Below are 22808 nucleotides of genomic sequence, written 5' to 3' on the forward strand. Positions count from 1 at the left end.
ATGGGGATGATGGGGATGATGGTGAAGATGGGGATGATGGTGAAGATGGGGATGATGGTGAAGATGGGGATGATGGGGATGATGGGGATGATGGAGCTGATGGTGAAGATGGGGATGATGGGGATGATGGGGATGATGGGGATGATGGTGAAGATGGGGATGATGGTGAAGATGGGGATGATGGGGATGATGGGGATGATGGGGATGATGGGGATGATGGAGCTGATGGTGAAGATGGGGATGATGGGGATGATGGGGATGATGGTGAAGATGGGGATGACGGGGATGATGGAGATGATGGGGATGAAGCAGATGGGACTGACGCAGCCTATGGACAGTATCAAGCAGCATTACACTTACATACTTAGGGTCCTAGAAGGAAAGATAGGCAGAATGGAGCAGAAAATATATTTGACAAATTAATCCTGTGGCTGGAGATAATGGCACAGTAGCTAAGAAATTCACTGCTCTTACAGAAGACCCAAGTTTAGTTACCAGAAAAGTACTAAACATTTAGACAGTAAAGCTCTCAATCTAAATAACACTTTAAACAACATTCTAAATGACAAGCCAACTTACAAAGGAAACTAGAAAACACTTTAACCATAAACAAGAAGAAAACAAGGTCAAAAGTTAGGTCTCTGAAGAGACTGATTAATAAAAGTGGCAAAACCCCTGCAAGATTCCAAAAGGCGAGAAGAACAAAAAACAGTGAAAAGAACAAAACAGTGGCCAGGATAGAGAATGAGCTGTAACTACAGATCTTACAGACATCAGACCAGGAGCAGCTCCACAACAGCTTTACAGACATAATTTAGCAGCTCAATATATTTATGTGGCAATGGGGGGACGCCTGTAAGAAAACATACAGTCTTGTGGCTATTATTTTGGGGGAACAGCACCTCTAAGAAAACATATAGTCTCATGGTTATTATTTTAGTGAGCAGTACCTGTAAGAAAATGCACAGTCTTGTGGCTATATTTTGGGGAGCAGCAATAAGAGGGTACCTCCAATGTGAACTACATGGTATCCCACTGACAGTGCCCATGGATGTTGACAAAATCAGATCAATGCCTTTGCGGCTGAGGAAGCAGGGGAAACACATGGAAGTGACTGAAGGGTCTGCGGTGGTCTGGGTGGAACGGCCCCCACGGGCTCTCGGATCCTAGTGTTAGGTCCCGGCTACTGTTCTGGAAGGAGCAGGAGGTGTCAGGGGAGGTGTGTCATTGGGCTGGGCTTTGAGGTTTCAGAAGCCCTTGCCAAGCACAGTCCTGAGCTCTCCTTCTCTGCCTCTAACTCGAAGGGAAGATGTAAACTCTCGGCGGCTACTGCTCCAGTTCCATGCCTGCCTGGATGCTGCCATGCTCCCAACCAAGATGAAACTGTAAGCAAGCCCCCAATTAAATGCTTCCTTTTATAAATTGCCTTGGTCTTAGTGTCTCTTCACAGCAACAGAACAGTGACAAGGACAGAGTTGCTCAGAATCCACCTGAGTGACAGCAATGTTCTACTTGATTGTGGTACTTGGTTTCAGGTGATTGCATACTGTCTAAACCTCACACTGTACATTTCACACCCAAATTTCAATGAATATAAATTTATCTCAATGAGGCTAACTTTTAGTAAAACAAAAAAATAAATTATTTTTAATTTGGGATTATTTTGTGTATTATATATAAAACTAAAGCAAAAATATAAAAAAGACTAAATTTTAAAAATGCTTGACAAATACTTCAGTGCATTTATATACAATGGCAGGATAAATACAGACTGGGAAGTAGGCTAGATGCTTACAAATACTATACCACCACTCAAAGAGTGTCCTTCATGAGAACTAGCACATCTTAAGAAATAGCTGCACTGCAAGTGAAAACTCCATAAACCAGAGCTCCCATACTGACCACAGGTGTGTGTGAGCTTTACAACCACAAGAAAATCAGTGAATTCCAGGGTTGTTCATCCAGCCCAGGGTTGATGTGAAGATGAGGCGTATTAAAGCTGGTATGTCAACAATGGGGACAGAACTCAATGGCAGAGCACATGGCCATCATAGGCCCAGTGTGAACCCCAGGAACACACACACACCAACAACAGAAAACCTAGTGTAGGCCCACTGGAAATCAATAAGGAGGCTATAGTAGGAAATTACCAATACGGAGTCAGGTAGAAATAAAAGGGTATTTAATAGGGAAAAGCCTTACTTACAGAGCGGCCTAGCCAGCCAGCGTGGAAGCAGTCTATACAGCAAGTACAAAAAGTGAAACCAAAAGAGAAAACGCAGTCCCATGCAAGTATCATTCTACGTCACCCTGACCACGCCCTCTCGAGTGTGGTCAGGCACACCTGTAGCCAGCCCCTAAGTAGGCGTGGCTACAGCTTCCCCTACAGGAGGCTCCCAGAAAAATGACAACAGAACCACTGTGCAATCCAGCTGTGTCACTCCTGGGTATAGACCCAAAGAAATCAAGGTCAGCACAAATGACACCAGCATGTTTGTGCTTACTCACAACGGCCAAAGACTTGAGCCAGACTGGAAGCAAAAAGCAAAAAGCAGTGTATATACTCAATGTGACTTTATTCAGACACATGATGTCACTCCTATGTGGACTCACACTTTTATGAAAGTAGAAGAGGAACTATTAACATGTGGGAGGCGAAGACACCTAAAAGACAAGGAAGGTAAGAAACAGTGATTCTCATGCATCGTGTGTGTGTGTGTGTGTGTGTGTGTGTGTGTGTGTGTGTGTGTGTGTGTGTGTGTGTGTGTGTGTGTGTGTGTGTGTGTGTGTCTGTGTGTGTGTGTCTGTGTGTGTGTGTGTGTCTGTGTGTGTGTGTGTGTGTGTCTGTGTGTGTGTGTGTCTGTGTGTGTGTCTGTGTGTGTGTGTGTGTGTGTGTGTGTGTGTCTGTGTGTGTGTCTGTGTGTGTGTGTGTGTGTGTGTGTGTGTGTCTGTGTGTGTGTGTCTGTGTGTATGTGTGTGTGTGTGTGTCTGTGTGTGTGTCTGTGTGTGTGTGTGTGTCTGTGTGTATGTGTGTGTGTGTGTGTGTGTGTCTGTGTGTATGTGTGTGTGTGTGAGTGTATGTGTGTGAATGTGTGTGTGTGAGAGTATGTAGGTAAGTATGTGAGTGTGAGTGTGTATATGAGTGTGTATATGTGAGTGTGTATATGAGTGTGTATATGTGAGTGTGTGTGTGTGTGTGTGTGTGTGTGTGTGTGCATGTGTGTGTTAGATATGGCAGAGGGGAGCTAGCTAAGGAGGGATGGAAGGGATAGACTGTAGGGGGAAAAGGACAGGAAAGTGATGGAGAAAGCCAATATGAACAGAGCTCAATGATAATGTGTGTCTGAAAATTTCATCATGAGGCCCATTATTTTCTGCACCAACTAACAGGATGGGAACATAGGAATAAGAGCCTGATGGTGTACATCACAGCTATGTATGTCCTCAACAGACCAGGTGAATAATGAAGAAGCTTCAAGCCACTCTACAAGGCTGACTGAGGGCAAACCAAACAGAAAGCAAGTAGCAGGGGCAGTGTTCGAGCCAGTTCTCCCTGGGGTAGAGCGGATGGAGGTGGCCTGCTGTCACCTTCTCTCTGTGAGTGGCAGGCACAGACAGAAGACTGGCTGGCCATTCAGAACTCAAATGCTTTGTTTGTGACGGTGTCACAGTTGGGGTAAGAGACACCTGAAAGGTAGCTTATCTGTGTTCCCAGGAAGTGCTTCAGCCTGGTATGCATGCTGACAGGGCAGCACCCTCAAGAGGGGTCCCACAAGTGGCTTCTGGCATATTTGACTGAAGTTTCCAGCAGGTGGCCTCAACATTTACTTTGTAGTCTGGACTAATAGTCTTTTGCTTTGTCAAAGGGCACTAAAGGGGACCACATATGCAGCTGAGAGCCTTACGCAGTTGCATCATCCCTCACGCCTCCAAGTTACGGTGAGCCTTTTGCTACTGTGGACCTTTGGACACCAGCGTCCCAGTGAGCCGCTGCACAAAGCACTCTATTCCACATTAGCTATGGATTTTTAGATATTCAGTGATAAGATGGCAACAGACATGGATGGCACCCAACAGCAGGGACCAGGCCCTAGCACCCTTTGTGCCTCCAGGCTGGTTTTCAGTGAGTTCCAGGGAGAAATCCACTAGGCCTGACAGAGCATTCAAAAGGCATCTACAGTGTGAGCACAATGGATGGCCTGAACCAGAGAAATGGAGCATCTTCATCCCTTTGCAGGGCCCCTCAAATTCAGCTCCCTCCCCAGCACAGGAAGACATGCCCTCTAACAGACTTAACCAAAAGGACATGGGCTCACAGTGGAGAGGATGGGCCAAGCAGAGGAAAGGAAGAGCTGCAGGACACCAGTGTGGCTATAATGATGATGCCAAACATGCTGAGGACAGTTATTCTGGCAGAAGGCCTTCTAGGCAGGGGGCCCAACATTTACCAAGATGAAAAGGAGCTGGATGCCAGCAGTTTGAAGAAGCTTCAAGTCACTCTACAAGGCTGACTCTATGAGGTAAAGGGAAGATGAGATGGCAGAAGGCACAGACAAGGAACCAGGAAAGTCACACTCCATCAGAAAGAGGACGGGAACAAACCACAGATTTTAATGAGGCCATGCCATAATCAAACCATCACTCTGAAAAGATCAGTTAACAGCACAAAGTGAGAATACCGGAGGGGCCAAAAGTAGGGACAGACAACAGGGTTGAAGTAATCCAGTCGGGGGGGGGGGGCCGCTGCCCAAGCCAGTGGCATCTCCACAGAGCTGGGGGGCTGGGGGGAGCATTAGGCATGGCAACAGGTGAGACTGCAGAATTGCTGGTGTTGTGGAGGTGAGAATGTATAGCCCAACTCCAACACTGGTGTTGTGGAGGTGAGAACATGCAGCCCAACTCCAACTAGAAAGTTTACACATGGATACATCTGCTGTATGTATGTGCAAAGCAATGAGTCAACATCCATATGAAAGCACAAAAAACAACATCACACTAGTTCTTATTTATATTTGCAGGACAAAAGCAGAGGCCACCTCAGAAAGCACAGAGGCAGGTCTCGGAGAAAAAAAAAATCAACTCAACTCACAGAGAAATCCTGCCCAGGATGTGTTGATGAATGAATAATCAAATCACACAAAAAGCAAATAGCTAACAAGAGCGCCATCTGCTGCTACCTAAGGATAGTGCAGCAAAGAAATGCCACAAACAAACAAACAAGAAAGGTGGAGGGAAGCCCCAAGTGTCTGACCACTTCACTCTGTGTGTATGTATTCACAAAACGTCTCATCCCTCCCACAAAAAAGACTTCCCCAAGGGGTTACCACTTTCAGTGACATGCAAATGCTTTCATTTGTTCCTTTCTCCTAAAACCTTCAATCCAGTAGGAACCCCATCCGAATACATAAAGCTCACCTGCCATCATTGCTACCAGGCTGGCTTTGTAGATGTTGGTGAGCGAGCCGAGTTCTCCCGTGGCTAAGATGGTTTTGAGATGTGCCTCCCCACAGGCCTTTCGAAACTGACTGATCTCGTCGTAGAGGGCTGGGGAAGAAAACCATTGAGACAGTTACAAAGCAGGCAGGCCAGCGCTGGGCAACCCTTCAGAGCCAAAAGAACCCTCTTCAGAATTAGGAAATGTAAAACATTTGTCATTTACTAAACATCACCCCAATTTAATATCGCCTATAGCATTCTGCTGCAGTTCATACCCTGCTGCAAGGAACGCCAGGCTTGCTACCATAAAACCGCGTCTAAGCCCTGGCCTAGGGTCTAGAGCCGTAAAGCTTCTTAAATATCATTATAAGGACATGCAAATTATAAATAATTTCTACCTTTTCCATGTGATTCTGACCTGAGGGAGAAAATAAAATCAAATTTATCTGCCACTCATATAGTTACTATAGCACTTTTCAAGCTGGAGAAAAAATCCTGGGTTTCCTATTAATTCTACTCAGAGCTAACAGGTTCTCTGGTTAGAATATAAAGCAGATCCTTCTTGGGAATTATCAGTGATACAGGAAGAACAGGCTGCCCACCACCAACTGAGAGCAGACTAGGAGGTGAAGCTCCTGGCCAGGTAATACTGGATGTATGTGAAGAAAGCTATCTGTAGAGAGAGGTGTGCACTGATGCCGCCTTCAGTTCACCCTAACCCCAGATCATTTCAGGTTTCTAGAGCTCCAAAGAGTCCCTGAAAACAGCCTGATAAGTAGATTAGATGGAAAGACAAATAGACAAAACAAAGACATATGCATACACACATACGACAAAATAAAACTGAGGAAAGCAGTTCAAGGTAACAGAAACCAGTAAGTAAACAAAACAGAAAGAACAATATAAATATGAAAATACATAAAACAAAAAATAAAAATATTAGTATAAGAAACCAAAAACGTTGGTAAACAAAACCAGTATGTGTATCAAACTTTTCAGAAAAACTAACAATCTTCTGTCAATGACACTGGGGATTTTAGCTAGAGCTCTCTATCACACTGTCCACCTGACACCCTAACCTCAGAAAATGGAAAATCCTACCACGAGGACCAAGGTAGCTTCGTGGCGTGTCTTAGGGGCAGCTGTTTGACACACTGGTGCCTGGTAAGGCTGAAGGCTTGTCACTACCAGACTGTCCCCACAGGTCTGAGGTGACACCACTGTCTAACCCCCTGCCCACTTCTCCTGACTTGTGAGGAAGCCATCTGACCCAAGTACCCCCCATGACACCTGTCTTAAATCATAACCCCACCAGGCAGTGACAACCCACATCCTAACAACTCAGGAAGATGTTTCGTGATATTGAATCCAAAGAGAGAACATTGTTCTTGAAGAGCAATAGGCAAGGTGACATCATCTAAAAATCCAAGACTGCTACTCCAAAGTTAACTTTCGACTTGAAATCCTACAGTAAGCTACTACCCTGAAAGAAGGCAGACAGAAGAGTGCCAAAAGACAGCCACATAACTTCTGGTGGACCTGGGGCAACTGTAGTCCTAGAGTGCCATACACACCTTCTAGGGTTATTTTATGAAGATTACAGGTGTGTGTGTAGTACTTTGTATAATATTGCCTATCATATTATGAATCCTCAAGAACTCAAAAATCACTATGAAGTTTAGTGTTTTGGTCAAATGAGTTTCCATCTTGTGATGTCTAATAAAAATCAAATCCTATTCTACAGCCCAACCTAATTCCTTTAAGGACCAGACACTCTGCTGTATGGGTGAAATCTTGAAAAATATTTAATTATGGCTTCTGTCAGAGTGAACACTGTGAAACGATCTTTTTGTACAGTGTAAAGATGTGTTGCTCTCATTGGTTTAATAAAGAGCTAAATGGTCAATAGCTCAGCAGGAAAAGGTTAGGCGGGACTTTCGAACAGGGAGAGCGCTCTCTGGAATGAACATGGGCAGAGTTGCCAGGAGATATGGGGAGAAGCAAGATGAGCCTGTCTTCTTGAAAAGTACTGAGCCACATGGTAGAATGTAGGTAAGAAATATAGGTTAATTTAAGTTGTAAGAGCTAATTAGTAACAAGCCTAAGCTATCAGCCAAGCATTTATAATTGATAGTAAGTCTCTGTGTGGTTATTTGGGAACTTGCTGGTGGGACAGAAGTTACAGCTACAAGTGAACTTTGATTTGAATGAAAATTCTTAAAACATTAATTATGATCATGTCTGTGGGGGAAAAAACTACAATTTTTTTTAATGAACATAGGATTTATTTATCTGTGGTAAATTAATCAGAAAAACTCAATGTGTCTCACGACTTCACCATTTGGGAGGGTCTCTTTAACTCATAACTCAAACGGAAGGGATCCAAAGGGTCACCTGAGCCTTGGTACCCTTCCATTCTCAATGTGCTAATTTGTCACACCATTTTACTAATTTCATGACATAACAATATCATATATTCTTGACAAAAATCTTTATAGCTTGGTTTTATTCAATTTCTTGTACACGTGGTGTGTGAGGAAGATGGTGGAAGACACCGGGTGCCCCTCCCTCTTTGTCATACTCTGCCTTTTCGCCTTCAGACAGGGCATCTCAGTGAACATGCACTGGTTGGCCAGTGTCTCTCCAGAGCTGGGATTACAAATGGGAACCACCATACCCTGCTCCCTTTATGGGTTCTGGGACTCAGACTCACATTCCTGCTTGAGCCCACTCCAATCTGAATTCCTTCAAGAGCAGAAAATACAACTACTTTGGAAAGAATCTAAGAAAGCAGTCCTGGGGAAAGTTTATGATATATCATTTTTTTCTTTCATTTGTTTATTAGGTTTTTTATCTACCATATGCCTATGTACAGGCAGAGGTCAGACGATAACCTACAGAAAGAACTTGGCTCTCCCACTCTTTTGGTGCAGGAATTGAACTTGGTTATCAGGCTAAGCAACATACCTTTATCCAATGAGACATTTACTCTGTCCCATAATTTCTTTTCTTTTCCCTCTGAAAAGATTCTAGAGCTAGCACTGCTACTGTTATGTATGAGTTGTGTAAGTGTGTTAGAATTACTCTATTTCTCTAGACATTTACTTAGAGGGGCTAGTTTGCTTGTGTGTCTCTGGAACATTCAATAAAATAATTCATGTGACTGCAAGAAAATGGGACAATTCATAGGCATTTTGTTTTGTTTTGTGTTTTGTTTTGTTTTGTTTTTGAGACAGGGTTTCTCTGTGTAGCCCTGGCTGTCCTGGAACTTGCTCTGTGGACCAGGCTGGCCTCAAACTCACAGAGATCTGCCTGCCTCTGCCTCCCAAGTGCTGAGATTAAAGGCATGCGCCACCACCACCCGGGTAGGAATTTATTCTTTATTAGTAGTTTCCCATACTTTTGTTACATACTTCAGAGATGCAAAAACAACTTTGCAGGTTAAAGCAAACTAAGAGTTGTCCTAAGATTTATGAAACCATAGTGAGAATTTACAAATGTTACATACAAAACAAAAAACAACCACTTCACTGCAGTCCAAGCCAAAGAAACGACAAAGAAGCACTATTAGTGTTCAGGTAGCTTTATGGACCACACCTTGACATTAATGACAGACACTGGCAAACTATGGCACATGTGAATCAAAGAACTTGATGGCTGAAATATAACCCAGCCACACCCAAAGTACAGCTTAGCACACTCAACAGACACCTTTAGATACAATGGCTGAAATACAACCCAGCCACACCCAGAGTACAGCTTACCACACTCAACAGACACCTTTAGATACAATGGCTGAAATATAACCCAGCCACACCCAGAGTACAGCTTAGCACACTCAACAGACACCTTTGGATACAAATGAGCGAGGAAAGTGATGGGCAGATTTCTGCCCACTCCCACTCCCACCCTGCCCTGCCCCACCTCCTGCCCTGCCTCACCCCGCCCTCCCAAAAAGGCCAGGAATATGTGGTATGGGTCTTCTATATTGCTACAATGTTCCAATGATGACATAAAGGAAAGAAATGCCCCTTCCAACACGATTCTACATGATGTACGATTACTCAAAGAATAAAAAGGTCTTAAGTTTTCAAAGCATCTTCCCTGCACAATCCTGAGAGTTTCCTGTGTATCGCTTGAATCACCCCTGTAACACAGCTGGCACTTACTGCCACATTTCAGACATGAACGATGCAATGTGCAGAGGTCCTAAAATCTCATCTCCAGTCTGTAACATGTCCTCAGATTCTGAATAAGGTTGTACTTTTCAGATTGGAAAGATGGCTCGGTGGTCAAGAGCACTGGTTGCTTTTGCAGAGGACCATGTTGGAGTCCCAGCACCCACATGGTGGTTCACAGTCACTCCTCCTTCCAGCTCCAGAGGATCTGATGCTCTCTTCTGACTTCCATGAGCACCAGGCATACACAGGGTACACAGACACATAAGTAAGCAAAATACTTGTATACATACAAAAAAAGATAAATGATCATACATCCTCAAATATTCCCAGTGAAGAGTCCAGTACACATGTGTATACACTCACACACACACACACACACACACACACACACACACACACACACACACACACACACACACACCACAGAAGTGCATGCTACAAATGAAACACATTTTCCAGAACACATGGAGACCTTCACAAAGTGATCAAAACCTAGACTCTAAAGAGGTCAGCTTTCCATTGGGCTTAAATTATTCATTTTATACTTGGGCACTGAAATCCTGGCTTTAATTCCAGAATATGAAAGTTCAAAGGTCATTAAGAACATAAAACACTTATTTTTGCATCCTTCCATATATGATCATTGTTGAGGGCTAAAAAGATAGCTCAAGATAAAGTGCTTGCTACAGAAGTGTGAGGAACCAAGTTCCAGAATACACAGAGGAAACAACCAGGTGTGGTGGCTTTGCCAATAACCATCTTAGCACTGGGAGAGAGTAGAGGGTCCCTAGGGTTGCTGCCCAGTTATCCAGACAAACCAACAAGCCAATGCCAGAGAGAGACCCTGTCTCAATAAATAAAGTGGATGGCATCCAAAGAATGATACCTTAGATTGTCCTCTGGCCTCCACATGTATACATACATACACACACACACACACACACACACACACACACTCTCTCTCTCTCTCTCTCTCTCTCTCTCTCTCTCTCTCTCCTCTCTCTCATACCCCTCATTTGCAAGTGTGTGTCGTCCCCCCGCCACACACACACACACAATTCTTTAATTCTTCTGTGGCCATTTGGCAGAACATGGCACTGCAGGGCTCATGGGTTTCTTTCCAGGTCCTATGTCTGATAATTAGTTATGTCACTTGACAAAGTTACTGAACTTCCCCAAGCTCCATTTTTCTTCATTTCACAGACATTTTTCATGTTCTGAGAATAGATGTAAAAGCAATTATTTGGATGATTATGAAGGTAATCAACTAATTAGGCTTCTTTCAGACCCACCTTTAATAACAGGCACATAGAAAATGAAGATTAAGCTCTGGTTTGCTCTAAAAGCTTAAGCCGTTAGAATGAGAGTACTAGAGATCAAACCTTCATGCATGCTGGACAACCATTTTACCAATTGAGCTACTCTGTAGGCCCTGAAATATAGCTTATAAGTTATTAATAACAGAGGCCTGTACTCTTCAAAACTAAGAAAAGCCCAGGGGCCATTCCAATGAAGAAGAAAAAGAGATACATAATGACCTAACAATGCTACTGGGCACCTGAGAAATCTGAACGGAGCCTATTCATCTAATGGTCGGACATTCCATAGTACTCTGGCTTAGTGTAATCTTGCCTTCATTCCTTGAGAATACATAGTAAAGTATTCAAGGGTAATGAGCCAACAGTCAACAGGTATACAATTCATCTCAAATAGCTTATAAAATTATACATATATATCATATATATGCAACATATGTGTGCATGTGTATACACAAGAAAAACAAAAAAGCCAAAAAGGTAAATAACAGAATTTTGTAACAGAAGAATCTGAGTGATGGGTAAACTTGTGTTCAGAACACTATTTTTGCAATTTTCTATAAGTTTAAGAAAATTACTCATAACTAAAACTTAAAACTGAATTTGATACTTTTTTATAGTTTGTTTAGAATCTAAGTATTTTTCTTGGGGGGGTGAATTTTGTGACCACCAACCAGTCTATGGTGCTGAAAGTCTCTAAAACATTGTTTTATATGGAGACATTTTATACCCTGTTTACCCTCATCTTGCAGCTTTCTTTCTATGTTTTTACATATAGGCCTATGACACATTTTTAATGGCCATACAATCTTCCATCATACAGATGTGAAATTTAGTCAATCATTTTCCTGTTGTTAGAAGCCTAAGGTTCCAGATGTTTGGCTATGAAAAGCAATGCTTCAGTGAGGTCCCAACAGCTAGGTCTTTGCATACCTCATCACTCTAACCCCCAGAGCCTTTATTATATTTTTTCTGCTCACACACTTCCAAGTAATATATGTTCATTGTTAAAACTTCAAACATTACAAAACTGAGAATTCCTCATTTAAAGAGAAAGGAAGAAAGAACAATTCTTGCCACGTACCAGAAAATAATAATTTGGAAGCCTATTATAAAAGATGACTGACAAATGAAAATGTAATTCAAACACCATGACTGCAAATTAGTCAGAATAATGCAAAATTTAACAAAATACATACACCAGAGAGGCGGCTGGCAGAGTGATGTCACCTAAAAATCTGATAATAAATGTTTTGACTTCTAATGAGGCTTTCAGGATCTTGAAGGGGGTGTGCCAGAAGCCCAGGATGTATCACACTGCAGGTATTTAATCAATAGTGTCGCACAGCTCAGAGGAGGGTCTCCAGCCCGTCCCTGGAGTCTTCCCACTACCACCATGCTGATGAGGCATGGAAGTCGGAACCGACCTCTGCCCACCATTTCTGGTTGGTAAACAGGTGAGGCTGTGTGGGCGGAGTTTCTATGACAGCAGCCTGAGAACTCAGTCTCAGCAGCAGAGGCCTGTGTGCCTCAAGGGCTGGAGTCCAGGGGATGGACAGGAAAGCAGAAGGAGTCGGATTGCATTATGGTTTTGTTTTTTCCTTTCTTACATCTGTTTATTAAACTGATAAGTAAAAATATGAAAATTGCACCAGTTAATGGGGTACCATGAGATATTTCAATGCGTGTATGTTTTGCCTGTTATTTATGTCAAAGCAGACATATCTATCTCCTCTGACACGGGTCGTTTCTTTACAGTGAAAACACTGAAACATTTGTTCCTTTAGCTCTCTGAGATGCAGTATGTAACTGCGTCTGCAAGCTCCCCACCATGCAACAGCTCCTCACAGCTTCCTGCTCTTAACTCCCAACCATTGATGAACCTTTCCCCCAATCTGATGACAGACTCGATCTCTGCAATGCTGCCAACCCCACCTCCCACCACCAGGAACTAGAACATTTTCTTTTCTATTGTCAATCTCACAACAGCTAGGAATCCACAGCATTTTGTAGAAATGTCTAACCGTAGAAAACCACGCTACTATATCTTGCACATATGAAACTATGATTTGAGGAAGGTTCCAAGTCTTTAGACACCCCAACTCCCGCCTAAGTCATAAAGCAATTTCTTTTTGTTTCGTGCTATTCAAAGGTGGTTTAAAAAATAATTGCTAGCGAACATATCTAAGCAATTATTTTTAAGTGCCAGAGAGATGTTCAACACTGCACAGGAATGTCCTGAAAATAATGCTTAAGATAATTATATGTACAGTAAAACACTTAATATAAGATTGTACAGCAACCTTTCAGACCAAAAAAGGTACAGAATGTTCAAGAACACGGCTTCATCCGCCAGAGCAATTAATTAAACTTGTAAGGGTAAAATAGAGATGGGCTTTATAAATCACCTGGCAGTAAAAGAACCCACAAGAAATAAAACACACACATTTTTGCCAATACTATTGAAGTCTTGAAGAATCATTGCCTAAAAACAAAAGCCATGAAAGCACCCAGCTGCTCCAAGTGTCTCTGGACTCTCTCTGTTATAAACAACCGGGGAACAGAGGAACTAGATTATAGATTATGTGATTCCACTCCCAGAAAGTATCTATAGATTCAGAAATAGCTTTTCTGATGAGCTATTATTATTAATAGTTCTATAAAGAAAAACAAAAATAAGTTCTTTTGGGAGATCTCCCATTTTTCTTGTGTTTAGAAAAGTAAGTAAATAACATAAGGCAAATTATTGACCAGATGCCAGATAGTCAGGGTCTGGTTCATGGGAGGAAATGAAAGACATTCTGGCTTTGCTCTGGGAATTTCATTCTCTCGCATTGAAACGAGAAAGCTGTCAAGTGTGTGTGCTACAAACTAAGCTTAGAGAGCAACTGAGAGATGGAGATGATGAGGCTGGGGTCAGAGGTGACGGACAATACCCCAACTGCTGCGCTCAAAACACTGTGCCAAAAAACATCAGGTCTGGACCACCAAGGTGCCACAACAGATGTCCCATGGATACTTGGTCCCCAAGGCCAGAGAAGGCAGCTCCAGTCCTAGGTTAACAGAACTAGATTCCTAAGCAAGGTCTAAATTTGAGAACATCTCCATGTCACTGGTAAATATACGACGTTTATCTGTGTAGCAGAAACAAGACCACCCTACATATACCAACTACAGAAGGCATATAATTACCAAGGCCTGCTCATAGAGTACATGGATGATAAGGCTCTTCTGGCAAAAGCTTTCTACAAGAAATGCAATGCAATTTAGGTGTCAATGTCCAATGTGCAATTTAGGGTTGTGCATGCGCGCGTGTGCGTGTGTGTGCGTGTGTGTGTGTGTGTGTGTGTGTGTGTGTGTGTGTGTGTGTGTGTGTACATAAACCACAATACAGAAATATTACTGACACTGAGAATGCCCTAGGCCTTGGGAGGCTCATAGGAGCCTCTTACTCCATCACATCCAGCTTTCAGTTCTGGCTGTACCAGAACTGGCTCAGGAATGTGAGGGAAGGGAATAGCAGGCTTTTTGGACCACCAGCCAGCTCCCAAATCATGACATAGAGATTTATTAATTATGAATTCCCAGCTATAGCTTAGGCTTCTTTCTAGCTAGCTCTTTTATTAATCTATGTGCTACCTCGAGGCTTATTTACCTCATCTATGTACTGTCCATTCTGCTTTTCTGCTTCCTCCATGGCTGCCTGGCTCTCCTTTCTCTCTGCCCATCCCTCCTCTGCCTAGCTATTGGCCATTCAGCTTTTTATTAGACCAGTCAGGTGCCTTAGGCAGGCAAGGTGAAACAGCAACACATTTTTACACAGTTAAACAAATGTAACTCATCTTTACATAGTTAAACAATTACTCTACAACACATCTTTACATAGTTAAACCATTACAACACATCTTTACAAATTAAACAAATATTTTATTCCACAACAGAGGGGAGCCAGAGCAAGAACTTGGGAAATGCTTGTCTGGTAATTCTGACAGCCAACCATACCCTCCTCACTCTGTCCTAGGTGACAAACAGATATATACTTGTCAGCATGAGCAGGAGACAGGGAAGTAATAGCAGGGCAGGGCAGTGTGAAGGAGCTAAACCTGGCTTAGGGGAAAAGCTTAACAGAACAGGACCATGCTATAAGGACAGGGTAAAGACTGAACAAAAAGTGCTTTATAATAGAGACCACAGCAGTTGGCACTGCTCAGGTTGGGCGAATCACCTCAGGGATTTCAGTATGAATGCATCACCACACTCAAGATAACACAACCACCAACAAAATCATCCTCAAAATCAAGAGGGGACTAAATAAGATTTCTTTATTAAACTGCTAACAGAGGGAAAGGTAACTGTTTCAATGCATTTCTTCCCCATGTGATTCTGAGTCTCTGCTTCTCTGAAAACGATGCTGAGCAACAACACAGCTGAGTAGGAAAGTGGACAGGAGCCTGGCACACACGGCAGCCAGGAAGATGAGGACACCAGTGCTCAGGGGTCTGGTAGCTGAACTTGGCTCTCTACAGGGGTGAAGAAGTCTGACACCTATTTCTGGCCCCGTTGGGCATGAGACATAAATGTGCTGCATATATATAAAAGCAGGCAGAACACAGATGTACACAAAAAATACAAGGAACAAGTAGCTAAGAATGGGAGTGTGGTGGTTTGAATAAGAATTGCCCCCACAGACTCTTACATCTGAATAAGAATTGCCCCCACAGACTCTTACATCTGAATAAGAATTGCCCCCACAGACTCTTACATTCGAATGCTAACTGAGTGGTGCTATTTAAAAGGATTAGGAGGTGTGGCTTTATTGGGGTAAGTGTGGCCTGGTAGAGGAAGTGTGTCACTGGGGGTGGCTTTGAGGTTTCAAAAGCCCAAGCCAGGCCCATTGGTCTCTCTTTCTACTGCCTTTGGATTCAGATTTGGTTACTTCCATTCGTCCAGATGGTTCCAGTTCTTGTTCCAACACCAAGTCTGCCTGCATACCTCCAATCTCCTTGCCATGATGACTACAGACTAAACTTGTGGAACTGTAAACAAGTCCCAAATAAAGAAAGGCTTTCATTTACAAGAGTCTCCATACTCATGGCGTCTCTTCACAGCAATGGAACACCAACACAGGGAGCTCATATGCAGTCTCCTCACAGAGCTCAGAGCACCCAAGGTGGACCCGTCTGCTTCTGGGCCATGAGACATGGGCAGGAGGCATTTTAAATGGCTAGGTCTACTTCTGTTGTGCTTTACAACAGGCAACCGTTCATCTTTATTGTCATCCACTTGCTGGGATCTAGAATCACTCTAGAAAGAAATATCTGGGCATCTGTAAGAGAATGTCTAGCCTGAGTTACCAAGAAGAGAAGAACCACCCTGAATGTGGGTGGCAGGAGCCCTCCTTTGGGGTCCCAGACTCAATTATAAAAGGAGAAAGTGAGCCCAACATTGCATTCATCTCCCTCTGAAGTGGTACTTTAGATTTCGTTTGATTTCTCTGCCAGGATGAACTGTCTCTCACTGCGTCCAGATAAGCCATTTCTTCCTTAAGCTGCTTTCACTGGGTATTTTGCTACAGCAAGGAGAGGAGCAGACAATACACAAAGTAACTTACAAAACTAGGAGCATGGGGAGAGGGCCCAAGACACAGAAATGTAACAGCCTGGTGGGTATTCCACAAAATGAATGTGAAACTTCTAATTCAGTAAACACCTAATATAAAAACAGGGCAGTGAATAACACAATACATAATCAAGCTGAGAATCAGAATTAAGACAAAACACTGCAGTGGGGAAAAGGCTAAGTCACCGCTGGCTTCTATTTAGAAATGAATTTCTAGCATTAAATGTTCCTTTTCAATTTGATTTGGGTCAAGAGGTTATTAACACCATAAAAAAAAGTTAATGGAAAAGTATGGTCTAGGACAAAAATATGTTATTATATTTTGTGGAAATGCCTACTTTGGGGAAATTATTATCTCAAAAACAGCCATTCCTAAGTCTGTTAAAGGATAGCCAATTACATCAAAACCCATCTCCTATTGGATTTTATTTTTCAATTAGTAGAACTTGTGAGACAAGAGCACAAGTTATAATATAAAAAGCACATCTGTCTCCACCTGCTTGCAAAGGACAAAGGACATAACATTTCCAGATTTATTTAAAATATGATGAATATTTACATTATCCACCAATCTGAAATCTGCAACCAAAAGCAGACCAGCAGAATACATAACAAGAACATATATAAAATACGACTTTTAAGATAAAGAATACCCAAAGCACACATAGACAACAGTACAAATGGGGGCCCAATTAAAAAAGATGTTTGTGAACTGTCCAGAATGGCAGTATAGAGAGGAGACGGGAAGGAAATGGGAAAGACTGAAATGCAGCTAACTCTCCAAGCTGAAAACCATGTTTTCCAGCTCCATGTGTGGCCACTGATGGGGACCTTGCAAGTGAGTCAGTCCAAGCCAATAGGATGCAATAAACAGGGTGTGGAGATTTCACATAGGGCAGGCCCTTCTTTCCTGCCCTGGAAGAGGAGGTGTGAAGGCTGGACCTTCAGAAACCACCGTAGACAATGGAGTGTCCCTACTGTGGTGGTAGACACACATGCTTCAGAACTGGAAGATGGACTCAGCCAAGGTCCCTGACATAACACTCTAAATACTTCCTCTGAGTATCATGTCATGAAACTGCTGACAGAATCTGTTACTTCCTAACAAAACACAAATGGTTCACAGGTGCTGAACAATGGAATTTGAGTTTCACAGACAAACGTTTACAGATACAAGTCAGTCTTCTCTCTCAGTGTCTCAGTTAACGTCTGAAATTACTACATGGAAGGCCCAGAAACAAACAATTCATAGGCCTCACATGGCTCTCGTGGTAAAATCTCACGATGTCCCACTTTGTCCCTCCCTGTTCCACACCTTTTGTCCAGCATGTCCACACTGTACATGCTACCTGCCCCTTAGGCGCTAAGGCCATCTCAGTTACCAGATTGAAGCATCTCAGTTAACAGTGATAAACAGTGCCCCGAAAGATGGCTCGGGAGGCAAAGACACCAACAACCAAGCCTGATGATTTGAGTTTGATCCCCAGGACACACATGGAGGAAGGAAAGAACCGACTCCCAGACTTTGTCCTCTGCTATCCACAGTCAAGCCCTGGCATGTATGTGCCCCCTCATACAAACACAAATGAATAAAAAGTAAATAAATTAACAGTGGCCCACTGATCCTCCATACTTAAACACTTAAAATATGTGTTTTACTTAACATGTGCATCTATCAAGAAACAATCTGTTATCTTGGTATTAGTTTAGTTTCATTTAAAATGTTGTTATAGTACATGCTATGGTAATTTTTTTCAGAGTATACTGTAGTTATTTTAGTTATTATTAATGTCCTCATCTTTAGGATACAAGATATATATAAGAATTGGTAAAATCCATTCATTGTTTCATACCTTGTTGTAAAAACAGTAACCTGTTACTGGAATGACATTATCTTATTACAGTCTGGCACGACAGTGAAACATTAGCCCTAAAGATGAATATGCTATACATTTATGGTAGGAAAAACACACTTAATCAGCTTACTAATAGGGTACATCCTCAAAGTCCACAAAGATGAATGTAAAAAGGGCAACCTCCCCCAATATACTTGAAAAAATCTTGCTTGGAAGGCTTGCCTAGTGATCTATGTATTGAATAACAAAATAGTACAGAATAGTCATAACTCTCCCCAAATAAAAGCAAATTAATAAATTTTAAATTGGTCTTACTGCACAGAATAACTATACCCCTAATTACACAAACGGACATAAGTTTCTGCAGACAGGGAATGGCCTAGACTTCTAAAGACCTCAAGAGCAGCACTCTTAGCCCTGTTTCCTCTGACCTTTGACTTGTGACTTGGAACTTGATTCCCAAGTCATGCTGTCTCCTTCCAGATCTGCAGATAACCCACCAGAAAGGGTTGGTGTAGGGGGAAATGGTGACCATGCCCGCTTGGGGGCTGGCACAGGTGATGCTGACCACGCCCAAGTGTGCATGGTCAGAGTGACGTAAATATCAGGGACCCACACATGGGGCTCTCTTTGCCCTCTCCTGCCTGGCTGTACAGTGCTGGCTCCGTCACGTGAATACTTTCTAATAAACCATCTGTTTTCAAACTAGTTCTGACTCCATTGTGATCCGATTTAATTGCGTTCCACTTTAGGTTGGAGCTCCCTGGGAGCAAGGACCTGCACCTACCTTCCCACTGGCCAGTCAGCACCAAGGTCCTGTTAATGACCACGTCGATTTCAGTAGCTCCATCCTCCACCGCCAGTCTGATCTCTTCCAGTCGTGTCTTCAAATGAGTCTGTCCAGCTGGAAAGCCAGTGGCCACTGGGAGAAATTTAAAAGAAAGAAAACAGGGAGGGTAGGATAAGGGAGGAAAGAAAACAAACGTCAACTGGTCAGTTGGTAAGCACAGTATTTAGAGAAGACAGCATGAAGGGTACCTTCATGTCACTCACGCAACACAAGGCAATGTGCAGGGCAGACTGCGGGCGCATAACCGACTTGGGGGACATAGTAACGTGATCCTGTCTAGGAGAGCAGAGTTCAGTTGTTGCAGAGATTCAGTAAGTAGCATCTAACTAAACATGCCAGCTGACAGGAGCAAAGTCACTGGTGCACTTTACAAGATGGACACTGGTTCAGTCAAGCTGGCTGCACTCACACATTTGTCCTGACCTGATCTCCACTTCCCCATGAGTGGACTCTAGAGCAACCAGAGGAGAAGACAGAGTCCCCAGTGTCTCCAGTTAACACAACCAGCGGCAGCAGGGAGGAGCCAGACAGAAAGGAGAGCACCTGTCACTGTAGAGAAGGAAAAACAGGCAGGGGAGGGAGGGGAAGCACCTGTCCCTGCAGGGGAAGAGGGGAAGCACCTGTCCCTGCAGGGGAGGGAGGGGAAGCACCTGTCCCTGCAGGGGAGGGAGGGGAAGCACCTGTCTCTGCAGGGAAGGAGGGGAAGCACCTGTCCCTGCAGGGGAGGAGGGGAAGCACCTGTCCCTGCAGCAAAGGGCCAAGAATGTGCGAAGAAAAAAAGAACACACATGTACAGTTTTGAGAACCAGAAGTTTTCCCCATTCACCCCATCTCTGACTAAGCATAAGCATGGCTAATGTCCTTTCCTACAGTTCCAAACTCCTCAGGTCTGCTGTTGTAGACCACACCCATTCCCCTGTTGTGTAAATGAGAAGCTAATGCCCTGAAATGGTGAAGACTATGGACTACAAAGGGACAGTTGTCAAATACGCTGGCCATCCTCTCACACAGGCTATGTACAAGCGTGGTACAGGAGCTGGAGCAATGGCTAGGTGATTAAAAGCAGGCTGCTCTTCCGAAGGACCCATCTTCCACCCCAGCATCCGCATGGGGCTCACACTGTCTGAACTCATTTCAGAGGAGCTACTTCCTCTGGCTTCTGTGAGTGCTCACAGGGACTTGACTTACAAGAACCCACGCAAGCACAAACAACATAAAAAATAAATCTTAAAAGATGCAGGACATCATGTTTCATTAATAAAATAAGTAACTGATCTTTACACATTTTCCCTTTTTGTTTTCTTTTTAAGACATGCTCTTTCCATGTAGCCCAGGCTGGCCTTGAGCTAGTAGCAATCCTCCTGCCTCAGCCTCCTAAATGGTAGAATTATAGGCATGTCCCACCATACCTGACTCAGACTGTTCATTTAAAGTACCAGGACATTTTTTGTAGCCTTTTTGAAAACTAGAATCTAAAACTGTGTGTCTCTACTTATTCATAGACACATGCATTGAGGCTTTTTATAGCCTGCTTTATTTCATTTCTCATTTCATATGTGTGTGTGCATGTTCATGTGAGGTCAGACGTTGGCTGGCTCCTTCCACTGTGTGAGCTTCAGGGATCCAACTCAGTAGCCAGCCGTGACGAGAGGCACGTTTACTTCACTAAAATCATGAACCAACATAACTAAATTTATGAAATCAATGCAATCACAGTATAAATGTATGGAGGACACTCCATGCTGAGTGTGCTAAAGAATCCCCGACATGTTGAAAAGCAAAAGTAAAACCCACTGCAAGTCTTACCTGATGCCACAGGGATGCTGCAGCTTGCGGCCTTCAGCGCCTTCACAGCGTCGCATACCCGGGCAGGATAAACACAGACGGCCGCTGTGGTGATGCCTATGAAGGGGAGCATAGCAGCCTACTTTACCTGGGTTCGGCAAAGACACTACACCTTGAATTATCATTTCTAGGACAACACTGGCAGAAATCAAGACTTTCCCCACACAGCTGCAGCAAATGGAGGGGTCAGTTTCATTTTTGACGTTTGTTTATCTTCTGTGTGTGCACAGGTCACAGCAACATGTGGGGGTCAGGGGACATCACAAATGTGGGTTCTCTCCTTCCCACCATGTGGGTTCCAAGGATCAGACTCAGGTTCCTACACCAGCAGGCTTGGCAGCAAGCCCCTCTCCTCTTGAACCTTCTAACCCCTGAAAAGCTTTCTCCGCTGCTTTTTCTTCCAGCTCCTGGAAACACAGATGGATTTTTGATCTTTCTAGTCACAGAAAAGTTCTGAGAGAGACACCGTTCTTTGAGGCTATTTAACACAATTCAATTATTCTCCTCCCAATTCCTAAACAGTATACTTAGCTGAAAATATTTTATTTCATGCACATCACAAATCTAGTTTTACATGACGTCTGCACAGGCAGCAGATGAATAAAAATGCAAAGGAAACTCAGGGTGACTCAATAAAATGGGGTCTAAACTTCCCCCTTTATAAGAAACAGTAAGATGCTGTGGTGGTTTAAATGAACAAACAACACCCCCGACCCCCCACTCCCTATGGCACTATTAGAAGGTGTGGTCTTGTTGGAGTAGGAAGTTGCCTCATTGGAGGAAGTGTGTCACTGGGGGTGGCCTTTGAGGTTTCTGATGCTCAAGCCAGGCCCAGTCTCTCTCTCTCTCTCTCTCTCTCTCTCTCTCTCTCTCTCTCTCTCTCTCTCTCTCTCCCCCCACCCCTGGCTGTCTGTGGATCTGGATGTAGAACTGTCTGTTCCTCCTCCAGCACCATTCTGTCTGCACGCCGCCAACCTTCCCGATATGCTGATAATGGACTAAACCTCTGAACCTGTAAGCCAGCCCCAGTGAGATAAAACTTCATAAAAGTTTTATCTTTATAAAAGTTGTCATAGCCAGGCAGTGGTGACGCAGGCCTTTAATCCCAGCACTCAGGAGGCAGAGACCCGCAGATCTCTGTGAGTTGGAGGCCAGCCTGGTCTACACAATGAGTTCCAGACTAACCAGGACTATATAGAGACCCTGTACAAGGCAGGTAGGTGGGAGGTACAGGAAGGGAGGTAGAAAGGGAGGTGGGAAGGGAGAGAGGGAGAAAGAGAGAATAAAAAGAAAATATAAAAGGTCCAAATAGCCAGTACAAAACCAAAGAACATTAATACTCCATAAAAATGCATTACCTTTAGTGCTATAAAAAGTTGGGCGTTTGTGGTCTGAGCTTTGATTACACCTTTGGGAATGAAGCCAGGGCCTTTAGCACTCAACAGTGAGCTGCATCTCTGGAGCTAATGTTCTAATGTCAATTGGAAAGAAATACGATCAACAGCTTTCTAAAGCCATGGAGCTGCTTAGGTCTACTAAGAGCCCACAGATTATCCATGATGCTTGCACTGGGCTAGCTCAGCACTTTTCCCTGTACACACAGAAACTCCAGAGCCAAGAAGCATCAATTCTGAATCCCCAAAGGGCTCAGCAAGCGAAAACATTCATGGGGCCCTGGCAGCACCACCTGGCTCCCCAGGATTTG

General features: G+C 43.5%; 1 protein-coding gene across 4 annotated transcripts in view; it reads right to left on the minus strand.

Moving 5' to 3' along the window:
- Dera (deoxyribose-phosphate aldolase) overlaps window positions 1-22808 on the minus strand; it is a 93535-nt gene that overhangs the window by 44837 nt on the left and 25890 nt on the right. For all 4 annotated transcript variants that reach the window (XM_035448690.1, XM_035448691.1, XM_027429931.2 and 1 more), the window contains exons 4-6: window positions 21065-21160; window positions 19196-19330; window positions 5416-5544 (exon numbers count right to left, since the gene is read on the minus strand). In XM_035448690.1, coding sequence (XP_035304581.1) covers window positions 5416-5544; window positions 19196-19330; window positions 21065-21160 — 360 coding nt within the window. The remainder of the gene's footprint in view (window positions 1-5415; window positions 5545-19195; window positions 19331-21064; window positions 21161-22808) is intronic.

The sequence above is a fragment of the Cricetulus griseus genome, chromosome 8 (assembly GCF_003668045.3).
Source record: "Cricetulus griseus strain 17A/GY chromosome 8, alternate assembly CriGri-PICRH-1.0, whole genome shotgun sequence".
Taxonomy (NCBI): Eukaryota; Metazoa; Chordata; class Mammalia; order Rodentia; family Cricetidae; genus Cricetulus; species Cricetulus griseus.